At 41.3% G+C, this 11852-nt stretch overlaps 3 protein-coding genes across 3 annotated transcripts; all 3 read right to left on the reverse strand.

The window, feature by feature from the left end:
* Positions 1–1032: 1032 nt before the first annotated feature.
* Positions 1033–1861, reverse strand: LOC104430445 (18.1 kDa class I heat shock protein-like). The gene has a single exon (XM_010043198.3). The coding sequence runs from the start codon at positions 1749–1751 to the stop codon at positions 1263–1265; it is 489 nt and encodes a 162-aa protein (XP_010041500.1). The 5' UTR covers positions 1752–1861; the 3' UTR covers positions 1033–1262.
* Positions 1862–3744: 1883 nt separating this feature from the next.
* LOC104430446 (18.1 kDa class I heat shock protein) lies at positions 3745–4639 on the reverse strand. The gene has a single exon (XM_010043199.3). It carries the CDS (start codon positions 4525–4527, stop codon positions 4039–4041), a length of 489 nt encoding a protein of 162 aa, XP_010041501.1. The 5' UTR covers positions 4528–4639; the 3' UTR covers positions 3745–4038.
* Positions 4640–7967: 3328 nt separating this feature from the next.
* Positions 7968–11550, reverse strand: LOC104423843 (18.1 kDa class I heat shock protein). The gene is made up of 2 exons (XM_010036286.3): positions 11401–11550; positions 7968–8654 (listed from the first exon to the last, which is right to left on the reverse strand). Exons 1-2 carry the CDS (start codon positions 11436–11438, stop codon positions 8204–8206), a joined length of 489 nt encoding a protein of 162 aa, XP_010034588.2. The 5' UTR covers positions 11439–11550; the 3' UTR covers positions 7968–8203.
* Between the last annotated feature and the right edge of the window lie 302 nt (positions 11551–11852).

An 11852-nucleotide genomic window follows, 5' to 3' on the forward strand; every position in this document is an offset into this window, starting at 1 on the left:
TTAAACGCAATGACTCCATCGTGACGTTCAGAAACTTGTCATTGAGCTTAATCCATCCCTTTCAAGTGCTGGGACCTGTGCGTGATTCTGGTTCGTACAATTTTGCCCACTTCTGCTGATGCAGTTTCTCTTTTCCTTTTTCTAGGATCACTGAATGTATAATATGGCAAAACTAATTGTACAATGATCGTGATGGCTTTCGAGGGTGCCTCCTTTTCATGTACTCCATTTCTTGCTTGATGTTTTTTCCTTTTCGCCCTATGATTTTGTGAACAGAAAAGCACCGTAAATTGGCTGTCAAGGCTTTATAATTCACTGCCGATGATGAAGAACCCCATGGCATTCCCCCCTAGGGAAAGAGCACGGAGATCATATTCTCCGGTCAGCCCCAGTCCGACTCTTGCGCCTTCGTTTTCTGGCTCTCAATGCTTGTGTAGTGGATCTTGCAGGCCAAGGTCGCAAGTCCCAGCATCGGCAACATCACAGCTAGCCTCATGCGGAAATGCCGTACCCTTTACGTATCGCAGTGGCCTACATGTTTATGCTTCCCGTCATATCCTCAGCAACGGCCTTCTAATCGCCTTTTTGTTCTTCAATAGTTTCCCACTGTTGAACGGCTGATCGTCGTTAAAATAGAATTCACGACGATCAATTACGCACTTCAGATGTCTGAAAGGATGGTAATTTTCTGACATCAATAGTGGGATTTTTGTAAACGACACCAATCAGATGGACCTTTCTACTATAAAATATACAATGCACGAATTAGCCAACAACCATATGAAGTGAAACTTAAGAATGACGGATCAGATAGCCTCAATGGAGAAAGGAAATTTTGTTGATTGCTAATAGGGTGTCAACTCAATCAGCCGACGACCGCAGCTTTCGAACCCACAAGATAACCAAATTTGGCCAAAACCCTCTCAGTTCAGACCCTCAACATCAACCGTGAATGAATGACCAAGAGGGTACTGCTCCACACCACTTGTAAACAGCTCAATCTATTCCAGATCAGGCAAATCACAGATGAGATACTGCAAAATTCGAGGAAGATTATTCATATTCAACGCCGCCTTATGGCCCGATAAAACTACAATATAACATCATAAACAGAGATGACACTCTGATTACACAGTCACATAAACACCTACAATTTCTTATATGACTCATTACCGAAAGAACTCCGAAATAACACTTGTTCACCGGACGCAAACATTACCGGACACAAGAGCGATCATTCTTGAAATTACAAGAAGCTTAAATCAACCAGAGATCTCAATAGCCTTGACCTCAGGCTTCTTCTCCTCCACTTTCGGAACAGTGACGGTGAGCACTCCATTCTCCATCGAGGCCTTCACCTGATCCAACCTCGCATTCTCGGACAACCTGAACCTCCTCATGAACTTGCCGCTGCTTCTCTCCACCCGGTGCCACGTATCGTTCTTGTCCTCCTTCTCCACGTTCCTCTCGCCGCTTATTTGGAGCACCCGATCGTCTTCGATCTCCACCTTGACTTCCTCTTTCTTGAGCCCAGGGAGATCCGCCTTGAACACATGGGCTTCTGGGGTCTCCTTCCAGTCGATCCTCGTGTTCACAAAAGCAGTGTTTTCCCGGAAAGTTTGAGGGAAATTAGAGGCGACGAGGGAAGAGGAAGGCAAAGGGAAGTCCTTGAAGGGATCCCAGAGGTCAAGGGAGAAGGGGTCGAAGACGTTGCTGCGACGGCCGCCGAACCAGCTTGGGATGAGCGACATTGTACCCTCCTGCTGCTGCTGCTGTTAGATGATTCAAAGACGTTTAGCGATTGATTGTTGTAATGATGCCCTCGCTTGCAAATGCTCCTCTTTTCTTGAGTGACGATGGAAGATCGGAGATGCCTGGTATTTAAAGGTGAGAAGAACAGCTAAGGATTGAAAAATGGAAGTTTCTGTAAAAGATTGCAGAAGCATCTGGTCTCGCCCACAGCTCTCTCGAAACCGGGCCTTGCTCTCCCGAAACTTCTGGTCTGTAATTCTGGAGATGTCTCGAGACAGGCCCATAACTATTGCCTTGACTGGCTTGGACGATGATTAACCCAATATCAGAAGCAACTAGAGCTAAATCTCCATTTCAGTCTCATTATAGTATTTTAATTATGAAATAAAAAAGAATCAAAAAATTATATGTGTGGTTGATATTTAATTGACTTCATTCATAAAATTCTTTAATATAATATATAAACAAAATATATATATATATATATATATATATATATATCAATATCTATTAAAGGTATACAAAAGAATCGGGAACCGTCCAAACTATCCAGAACCGAATTGGACCGGATCAAAACTAGCGATTCCCAAGGGAACTAATATAGTTTTTTGTTCTAATTTATTGAAATCAGTGGATATTGATTGGGTTCTCGATTTTAAGTGTGGAATCGTCCACCCGCCTACTCAAATCGAATCAGTAATATATAAATATATATTTAATTTTTAGAAAAATTTCCGACAAATTATTTAAGAAATATAAAAACCATAAAATCCCTAATCTAAATATTAATACCTATTAACTAAGTGCTCATCTCGTCTCACTCTCACCTCTTTTGAGTCGTCTTTCTATCTCTCACTCATGGCCTTGACTCTTAATTTTTAATATAAGTCCAATTTTTTTTATTGATCTTGCAATTAAGAATAAGAAAGTTCTTTATTTTTTTACTTTACTTTGACTTGTTGGAAAATGTTGCACCAAATATGTGAAGCTTGTTTGGAACCCACCCAAGAACCAGATCGGACCGATGGTCCGATTCTCTATTTTAATTTTTCAAAATCGATTTTTAGTGGGTAACTCCCGATTCTAGGGGAAAAATAGGAAAATTATCAAAAAAGTCTCAAACATATTACAATTATATTGATTCAATCACAAACTTATTATTTTAGTCAATTGAATTCTAAACCTTTTACAATTATGTCAATTCGATTTTCTTTTACCAAATTTGGTTGATTGGCTTCGATGAACAATTTTTTAATCTTTTCTTCTTTTTTACTCTTTCTTTTTTTCTCTCTTTTTTTCTTCCTCCCCCTTCTTCCTCCTTCCGACGACCTGCCAAATGGGAGCGCCCATTGAGGCAACTAACTAGTGGTGAACTCACCTCTCTGTCGTTGGGTGAGGGTGAGCTCGCCTAACTAGGCCCTCACTGGATTTAGTGAGGGTGAGCTCGCCCAGTGACTAGGAAAGGCGAGCCTTGCTAGATTTAGCGAGAGTGAGCCTCGCCAATGGATCGACAAACTTGATCTCATTGTCGTCAGGCTAGGGCAAACTCGCCCAACCACTGGAGAGGGTGATCTGGTCAAAGACGAGCTCGCCAATGGATCTGCTGGTGGACTCTTGCTCTTCACTAGTTGGGGCTTTAGGAAAAAGTTGCATGGGATGGATTATCAGGACCCATCCGATTCCCCTCCCCTGAACTCCCGATGGTTATTAGAATTGAACCCGCGTCCATCAATTACACGGTTTAGCTTAATAGAGAATGTGCGAGTGTTTGAATGTGCGGTAAACGTCTGAGGTTGGTCGTGGGATTTTGTAAACCACACCAATCAAATGCACCGTTGCTACGATGAAATCTGCATTGCATGACATATCTAACAACCATATGAGATAGCCCTCCAGAGGAAGTTTTTTTCATTGCAACTAGTGTCAACTAAATTAGCAGAGCAGCAGCTTTCAAACAAACAGTGATCTTCAAATTTGGCTAAAGGCCCTTACAACAACTGAAAATCGATGACTAACACGGTACTGCTCCGGTACCAAGTGTTATATATAGCTCAATTGAATCCAGATCGGGCAACCCAGAGATGGAAAACTGCAAAACCCATCAAAGTTATTCATATTCAAGCGCCACACTGGCGCTTGATTACAGAGATGATTACAGCGACACACAACAGCTTCTTACATGACACATTAACGAAAGAAAACAATCCAAAATTGTAGTTTTTCACGAAAATCTGAACATCATTGGACAGAGAACCGCTCATTCCTGCAACCACAAAGAAGCTGGATTCAACCAGAGATCTCAATGGCCTTGACCTCAAGCTTCTTCTCCTCCACCTTGGGAACAGTGACGGTGAGTACCCCGTTCTCCATCGAGGCCTTCACCTGATCCATCTTCGCATTCTCGGGCAGCCTGAACCTCCTCATGAACTTCCCGCTGCTTCTCTCCACCCGGTGCCAGGTGTCGTTCTTGTCCTCCTTCTCCACGTTCCTCTCGCCGCTTATCTGGACCACCCGATCGTCTTCAATTTCGACCTTGACTTCCTCCTTCTTGAGCCCGGGAAGATCAGCCTTGAACACGTGGGCTTCCGGGGTCTCCTTCCAGTCGATCCTCGTGTTGACAAAAGCGGTGTTCTCCCGGAAAGTTTGAGGGAAATTAGAGGCGGAGAGGGAGGAGGAAGGGAAAGGGAAGTCCTTGAAGGGGTCCCAGAGGTCGAGAGAGAAGGGGTCGTAGACGTTGCTGCGACGGCCGCCGAACCAGCTTGGGATGAGCGACATCGTACCTGCTTCTGCTGCAGCTGTTAGATGATTCAAAGACGTTTGGTGATTGATCGTCGGACTGGCGCTCTCTCTTGCTGATGCTTTCGCTTTCTTGAAGCGTGGAGGAAGGAACGGACATGCCTGGTATTTATAGGAGGGAAGAAGAGATAAGGATCGAACGATGGAAGTTTCGGTTAAAGATAGAGAGAGATCTAGAAAGATCTGGTCTCGCCTAGATAGATCTCTCTCGAAACTGGGCCATCCTCTCGTGAAACTTCTGGTCTTGGAAGTGTGGAGATGTCTCGAGACAGGCCCATAACCATTGTTTGACCGGCTTGGTTTGTTCGACCCGGGTCGCAATTTCCCACAGAAGACCATAGGGAAAGTTTATCTCGTGGATAAGAAGATCAGGGGCAGGAAACAGTCGATTAGAAAAAGGAATTTTCGCTGATTTGGAAATATAAAAATAGAATGAAGTATTCATAGAAAGAATTGTGAAGCTGCATATAATGAGGAATTATGCCAGCATAACGGTCCGTAATTTGCTGAGTAAATTATGGATTGATTTCCACTGCATGTTGGACACTTTGTGCTTTTTGTGCTTCTCTCTTCTCCATATGCACAGAGAGATTATTATAAAATCCAACTAGCGCAACTTACAAGGTAAAATACTCGATTAATCTAAAAAATGGGTCAAATTGCATAAACATTTAGACTACGTTTGATTGTTTGAATTTCTAACAATGATAGAACTGGATATAATATGATATGAAATCCAGAAGATTTTGTTATATCTTATCTACTGTTTGGTGATTATAATAATAAAGTCAGATATATTTACATCATATTATATATATATTGCTCAAGTATAAATTCTTATATGAATCACAAATTTTTACAAACGAAAATGGTAAAAATCTATCGCGACACTCTTATCTACTTTATTCTTATTTTCATTTTTATTTTATTTTCTTCTCTTTTTTAATTTATTTCTTTTGTAGTTCTTTCTTCCCCTTCCATTATTCTCAAATAAACTTTTATTATATAGAAAATTGTACTAATAAATAAGCATATATTTATATATTGAATTTATATTATAAGATAGAATTAGATTCGTATATATATATAAAGATTAAATTAAAAACAGTGTATGTAGGAGTCTATATGTATGTATGTTCTTGAATAGCGCTAGTTGCGACTCAACCCCACCCTCCCTCTTTTAAAATGTGTCTTTCTAGTTTGAGGTTATGCTGGAGTTACCTACCATGTAACAATCCATAGTTTGATGAATATACATTGATAACATGCGAAAGAAAGTTCTAATTTTTTTTCTTAATTTATTTAATAAATATGATTGTTCACATTTTTGCTTATTTTAACAACCCTCCCTCTTTTTAAAATGTGTCTTTCTAGTTTGAGGTTATGCTGAGTTACCTACCATGTAACAATCCATAGTTTGATGAATATAATTGATAACATGCGAAAGAAAGTTCTAATTTTTTTCTTAATTTATTTAATAAATATGATTGTTCACATTTTTGCTTATTTTAACAATAAATAGAATGGGCCTAAATCATAGAGTACTTAGTTTCAATGCCAAACGCAATACAGTAAAATTGTTAATAAAAAAAATGAAAGTGTAGGTAATAAAGCATCCATTGGTCCCAAACGTATTGGCTTATTCAAATTAAAAGTTAAAAATGGCTCCGACGGATTATGTTTAGTTTAAGTTTAGATTCAGGTTTCTCTCCATGAATTTATATCATACTTGAGTAGTGATCTCGTGTCGAGAACTGTTATTTTATTCATATTCATTCTACTCCCCATATCACACTGCAATTTAGTTTTTCTTTTTCCCATTTGACATCAATTTTAGAATTGGGAGAGAAGAGCGAATTTTTTTTTAAACTTTGAAAAAGTTGAAAGTCCACAAATCAATATATTATATGTGTGTTTGATATTTAATTGTCTTCTTACATGAATTCTTAAATATATAATATTTATAATATCGTATCCATATCTTCTGCCTAAAAAATTGCAGTTCAATTACCCCATGGTTTATTTTTCCCTTGTGATAAGGTCGTTCGTTTGTACCTTCAACTATAAAATCAAGGAAGTCAATATTTTCAATGAAATTGAGAATGTGATGGCTCATCACATTAACTGAGTGAAAGTAATGATGCCATCTTTGCCAATAAATTTTCCCTTTGAAAACCGATTAACTTGATTATCCGATCTTAAGGGGAAATGAGTTTTGTTATGTATTGGAAATGGCAGCATGGATTTCCACTTAGCCAAAAGAAAGAAAAGAAGAAAAACAAAAAAAGAGTAACTAATAAGTGGGTTTCCCTCCCCCACAACTCTTACGAAAGATGCAGACAGAATAGCTTGAGCTATGTACCGCACGAACAGTCCACATGAAGAGAGGCAGTACAACTACACAGAGATCATGTTTTAAACGCAACGACTCCATCGTGACGTTCAGAAACTTGTCATCGAGCTTAATCCATCCCTTTCGAGTGCGGGGTTCTGGTTCCTACAATTTTGCCCACTTCTGCTGATGCAGTTTCTCTTTTCCTTTTTCTAGGATCACTGAATGGACAATATGGCAAAACTAATAGTACACTGATCGTGATGGCATTCGAGGGTACCTCCTCTTCATGTACTCCTTTTCTTGCTTGATGTTTTTTCCTTTTCGCCCTATGATTTTGTGAACAGAAAAGCACCGTAAATTAGCTGTCAAGGCTTTATAATTCGCTCCCGATGATGAAGAACCCCGTGGCATTCTCCCTGGGGAAAGAGCACAGAGATCATATTCTCCGGTTGGCCCCAGTCCCGACTCCTGCGCCTTCGTGTTCTGGCTCTCAATGCTTGTGTAGTGGATCTTGCAGGCCAAGGTCGCAAGACCCAGCATCAGCAACATCACAGCCAGCCTCATGTAGAAATGCCGTACCCTTTTCGTACCGCAGTGGCATACATGGCCGCGTTCTAATCGCCTTTTCGTTCTTCAATAGTCAGCAATTTAGGAATTAGGTCGCGGGTTTCCCACTGTTGAAATAGAACTCACGACCATCAATTACATACTTCAGGTGTCTGAAAGGAGGGTAGTCTTCTGACATCAATCGTGGGATTTTTGTAAACGACACAAATCAGATGGAGCTTTCTACTATAAAATATACAATGCACGAATTAGCCAACAACCATATGAAGGATGTGGAACTTAAGAATGGCGGATCAGATAGCCTCAACGGAGAAAGGAAATTTATTTCTAATAGGGTGTCAACTCAATCAGCCGAGGACCGTGGCTTTCGAACCAGCAAGATCTCCAAATTTGGCCAAAAACCTCTCAGTTCAGACCCTCAAAATCAACCGTGAATAAATGACCAAGAGGGTACTGCTCCATACTATTTGTAAACAGCTCAATCTATTCCTGATCGGGCAAACCACAGATTAGATACTGCAAAACTCGAAAAAGATTAATAGATTATTCATATTCAACGCCCGCCTTATGGCCCGAGAAAACTACAATATAACATCATAAACAGAGATGACACTTCGATTACACAGTCACACAAACACCTACAATTTCTTATATGACTCATTACAGAAAGAACTCCAAAAGTACACTTATTCACCGGACGCAAACATTACCGGACACAAGAGCGATCATTCTTGAAATTACAAGAAGCTTAATTCAACCAGAGATCTCAATAGCCTTGACCTCAGGCTTCTTCTCCTCCACTTTCGGAACAGTGACGGTGAGCACTCCATTCTCCATCGAGGCCTTCACCTGATCCAACCTCGCATTCTCGGACAACCTGAACCTCCTCATGAACTTGCCGCTGCTTCTCTCCACCCGGTGCCACGTATCGTTCTTGTCCTCCTTCTCCACGTTCCTCTCGCCGCTTATCTGGAGCACCCGATCGTCTTCGATCTCCACCTTGACTTCCTCTTTCTTGAGCCCAGGGAGATCCGCCTTGAACACATGGGCTTCTGGGGTCTCCTTCCAGTCGATCCTCGTGTTCACAAAAGCAGTGTTTTCCCGGAAAGTTTGAGGGAAATTAGAGGCGACGAGGGAAGAGGAAGGCAAAGGGAAGTCCTTGAAGGGATCCCAGAGGTCAAGGGAGAAGGGGTCGAAGACGTTGTTGGAGTCAACACCTAATATAATAATGAAAGTCCCATTATGCATGAAGCCTGGACGTGGGAAGCAAGTGTACGCATGAAGGAATGGATGGGCACATATTAAAATAATAGTATAATTGTTACTGGAGTCTTCAAGGAGCAAGAAGCAAAGTTTAACTTTGCTAGTACTTGCACGTGAAGGAAACGCAGCCCACGGTTTTTGACTGCCAAGAAGAAAAGTTCAAATTTAACTCTTGCAAGTTTGAAGTCCAGGCGGTGAAGATGCTTATAAATATAGGGTTACGTTAGTTTATTTAGAGTAGGGAGAGAGACAGTGAGAGAGTGAGATTTTAGAGAGTTATAAGTTTAGCAAAGCTTGTGTGTGTCTTGTGTGTGTACTCCATTAAGCCTTTACAAGGCATATTATGTAATATAATCTCTCTTTGTGTGTTTACACTCTCTCCCTCCAAATCCTTTTGGTTCCAACAATTGGTATCAGAGCCTAGGAGGTCAGCAACCGGAGTATCAAAAAGAGTGGCCGGAGACCGAGAACCTAGAGCAGTCGATCAAGGATCGTGAACTCAAAGCTAGCAATGGCTTCCACCAACTCTGTTCAACTGCTACTCCCAAAGTTGAACGGAAAGAATTACAACAACTGGTCCGTCCAGATGAAGGTTCTTTTAAAATCCCATGATTTGTGGAACCTAGTGGAGAACGGCTACACTGAAGTGGCCGATGCTGAAGCATTCGATGCTTTAAGAAAGATGGAGAAAGATTTATTGGTGGAAACTCAGAAGAAAGATCAAAAAGCATTGTTTACGATCTTTCAAGCTATGGAGGAGATGATATTTGAGAAAATATCGAGCACGGAGACTGCGAAAGAAGCGTGGGATATATTGCAAAAATCCTACAAAGGCGATGATCGTGTTAGGCGGGTGCGACTCCAAACACTTCGAGGAGATTTTGAGTCTTTACGCATGAATGACTCTGAATCTATCTCGGCTTACTTTGATCGTGTACAAACCATCGTTAACCAACTGAGGGTTAATGGTGAAGAGCTCCAAGATGTACGAGTCGTAGAAAAAATCTTGAGGTCTTTGACTGAAAGATTTGACTACGTGGTTGCGGCGATCGAAGAAGGCCAAGATATATCAACCATGACGTTGGAGCGGTTGATGGGTTCATTATGCTCGCATGAGCAAAGAATGAATCAAAAGTCCATCGGTTCGTATCCCGAGCAGGTATTGCAGAGTCGGGTTGTTCAATCAAATCAAGGAGATTATCAAGGTGGACAAGGTCATGGAGGTACCCGAGGTAGGGGTGAAAATTCAAATTTCACTGGAAGATATAAAACACGTGACAAATCAAAAGTCAGGTGTTTCAAGTGCAATAAATTCGGACATTACAAATCCGAATGTCGAGCAGAGGTGACGGAACATGCACATATCGTCAATGATGACGAAGATGTGGTGCTAGCATGTACCGTGGATGATGTGCGTACTCTCTCTAGAAATAAAAGAGGTTTTAAGAGCCAATGGAGAAATGATGTCGGCATTAGGAATGGCAAACGGTGGAAAAGTCATAGTGAATGGCAAAGGCGACCAATAGCGAGGAGCACTCAACCAGGGAGAGCACACCGAGACTGTGACAAAGACAACAAAAGGCATAGCAAGCGGTGCTACATTTGTGGCAAAGTAGGCCACTTTGCTAGAGTCTGTTGGTTCAAGCAGGTAAAACAAGGTGCTACAACTTTTACCAAGAAGAAGAACCATAAAGAATGGAGTCTCCAAGCGATTGTTGCAGTAGAGGAGCAAGAAGAGCCTGTAGCCACCGGTATCATCAAGGCAGATGATGTGATAGCCATTGAGACATCCCCAAAGAAGAACAAGCCATGGGCAAGCTCGAAGAAGCAAGAAGCAGCTTCAACAAGCGGTCGCGAGAAGGAACTGCAAGAGATGCGGGAGATGTTGAAAGAGAAGGATGAAATGCTGAAGCAAAAGGACAATGAGCTCAAGCTAAAAGAAAGGGAGCAGGAGAAGCTCCGGTACAAGCTCAAGGAATTGCAAAGGCTCAAGAAATGTTGCCCAGAGAAAAAGATTCCCAGGGGCAAAAACAAATGGAAGATTATAGAAAAGAAGTTCCATGAGAAGGAAAAAGAGACTGATACGCAAAGTGAAATGGCATCGATGAAATCCGAGCTTCGCAAAGCTCAGTTGGAAGTCACAGTTGCCGAGGCAACTGAAGAAGATGAATATCAAATGCTATAGAAGAAGAGTATTAGGTGTTGAGGGAGAGTGTTGGAGTCAACACCTAATATAATAATGAAAGTCCCATTATGCATGAAGCCTGGACGTGGGAAGCAAGTGTACGCATGAAGGAATGGATGGGCACATATTAAAATAATAGTATAATTGTTACTGGAGTCTTCAAGGAGCAAGAAGCAAAGTTTAACTTTGCTAGTACTTGCACGTGAAGGAAACGCAGCCCACGGTTTTTGACTGCCAAGAAGAAAAGTTCAAATTTAACTCTTGCAAGTTTGAAATCCAGGCGGTGAAGATGCTTATAAATATAGGGTTACGTTAGTTTATTTAGAGTAGGGAGAGAGACAGTGAGAGAGTGAGATTTTAGAGAGTTATAAGCTTAGCAAAGCTTGTGTGTGTCTTGTGTGTGTACTCCATTAAGCCTTTACAAGGCATATTATGTAATATAATCTCTCTTTGTGTGTTTACACTCTCTCCCTCCAAATCCTTTTGGTTCCAACAGACGTTGCTGCGACGGCCGCCGAACCAGCTTGGGATGAGCGACATTGTACCCTCCTGCTGCTGCTGCTGTTAGATGATTCAAAGACGTTTAGCGATTGATTGTTGTAATGATGCCCCGGCTTGCAAATGCTCCCCTTTTCTTGAGTGACGAAGGAAGATCGGAGATGCCTGGTATTTAAAGAAGAGAAGAACAGCTAAGGATCGAAAAATGGAAGTTTCTGTAAAAGATTGCAGAAGCATCTGGTCTCGCCCAGAGCTCTCTCGAAACCGGGCCTTGCTCTCCCGAAACTTCTGGTCTGTAAGTCTGGAGATGTCTCGAGACAGGCCCATAACTATTGCCTGACTGGCTTGGACGATGATTAACCCAATATCAGAAGCAACTAGAGCTAAATCTCCATTTCAGTCTCATTATAGTATTTTAATTATAAAAATAAAAATAATCAAAATATTATATGTGTG

Source organism: Eucalyptus grandis, chromosome 10 (genome assembly GCF_016545825.1).
Source record: "Eucalyptus grandis isolate ANBG69807.140 chromosome 10, ASM1654582v1, whole genome shotgun sequence".
Lineage (NCBI taxonomy): Eukaryota > Viridiplantae > Streptophyta > Magnoliopsida > Myrtales > Myrtaceae > Eucalyptus > Eucalyptus grandis.

Bases quoted from the DNA above. Each gene is read 5' to 3' on its own strand.
- LOC104430445 (XM_010043198.3), bottom strand. From the start codon at position 1,751: ATGTCGCTCATCCCAAGCTGGTTCGGCGGCCGTCGCAGCAACGTCTTC.
- LOC104430446 (XM_010043199.3), bottom strand. From the start codon at position 4,527: ATGTCGCTCATCCCAAGCTGGTTCGGCGGCCGTCGCAGCAACGTCTAC.
- LOC104423843 (XM_010036286.3), bottom strand. From the start codon at position 11,438: ATGTCGCTCATCCCAAGCTGGTTCGGCGGCCGTCGCAG. The intron at 8,655-11,400 runs CAACGTCTGTTG...TGTTGACTCCAA, and splicing joins TGGTTCGGCGGCCGTCGCAG to CAACGTCTTCGACCCCTTCT.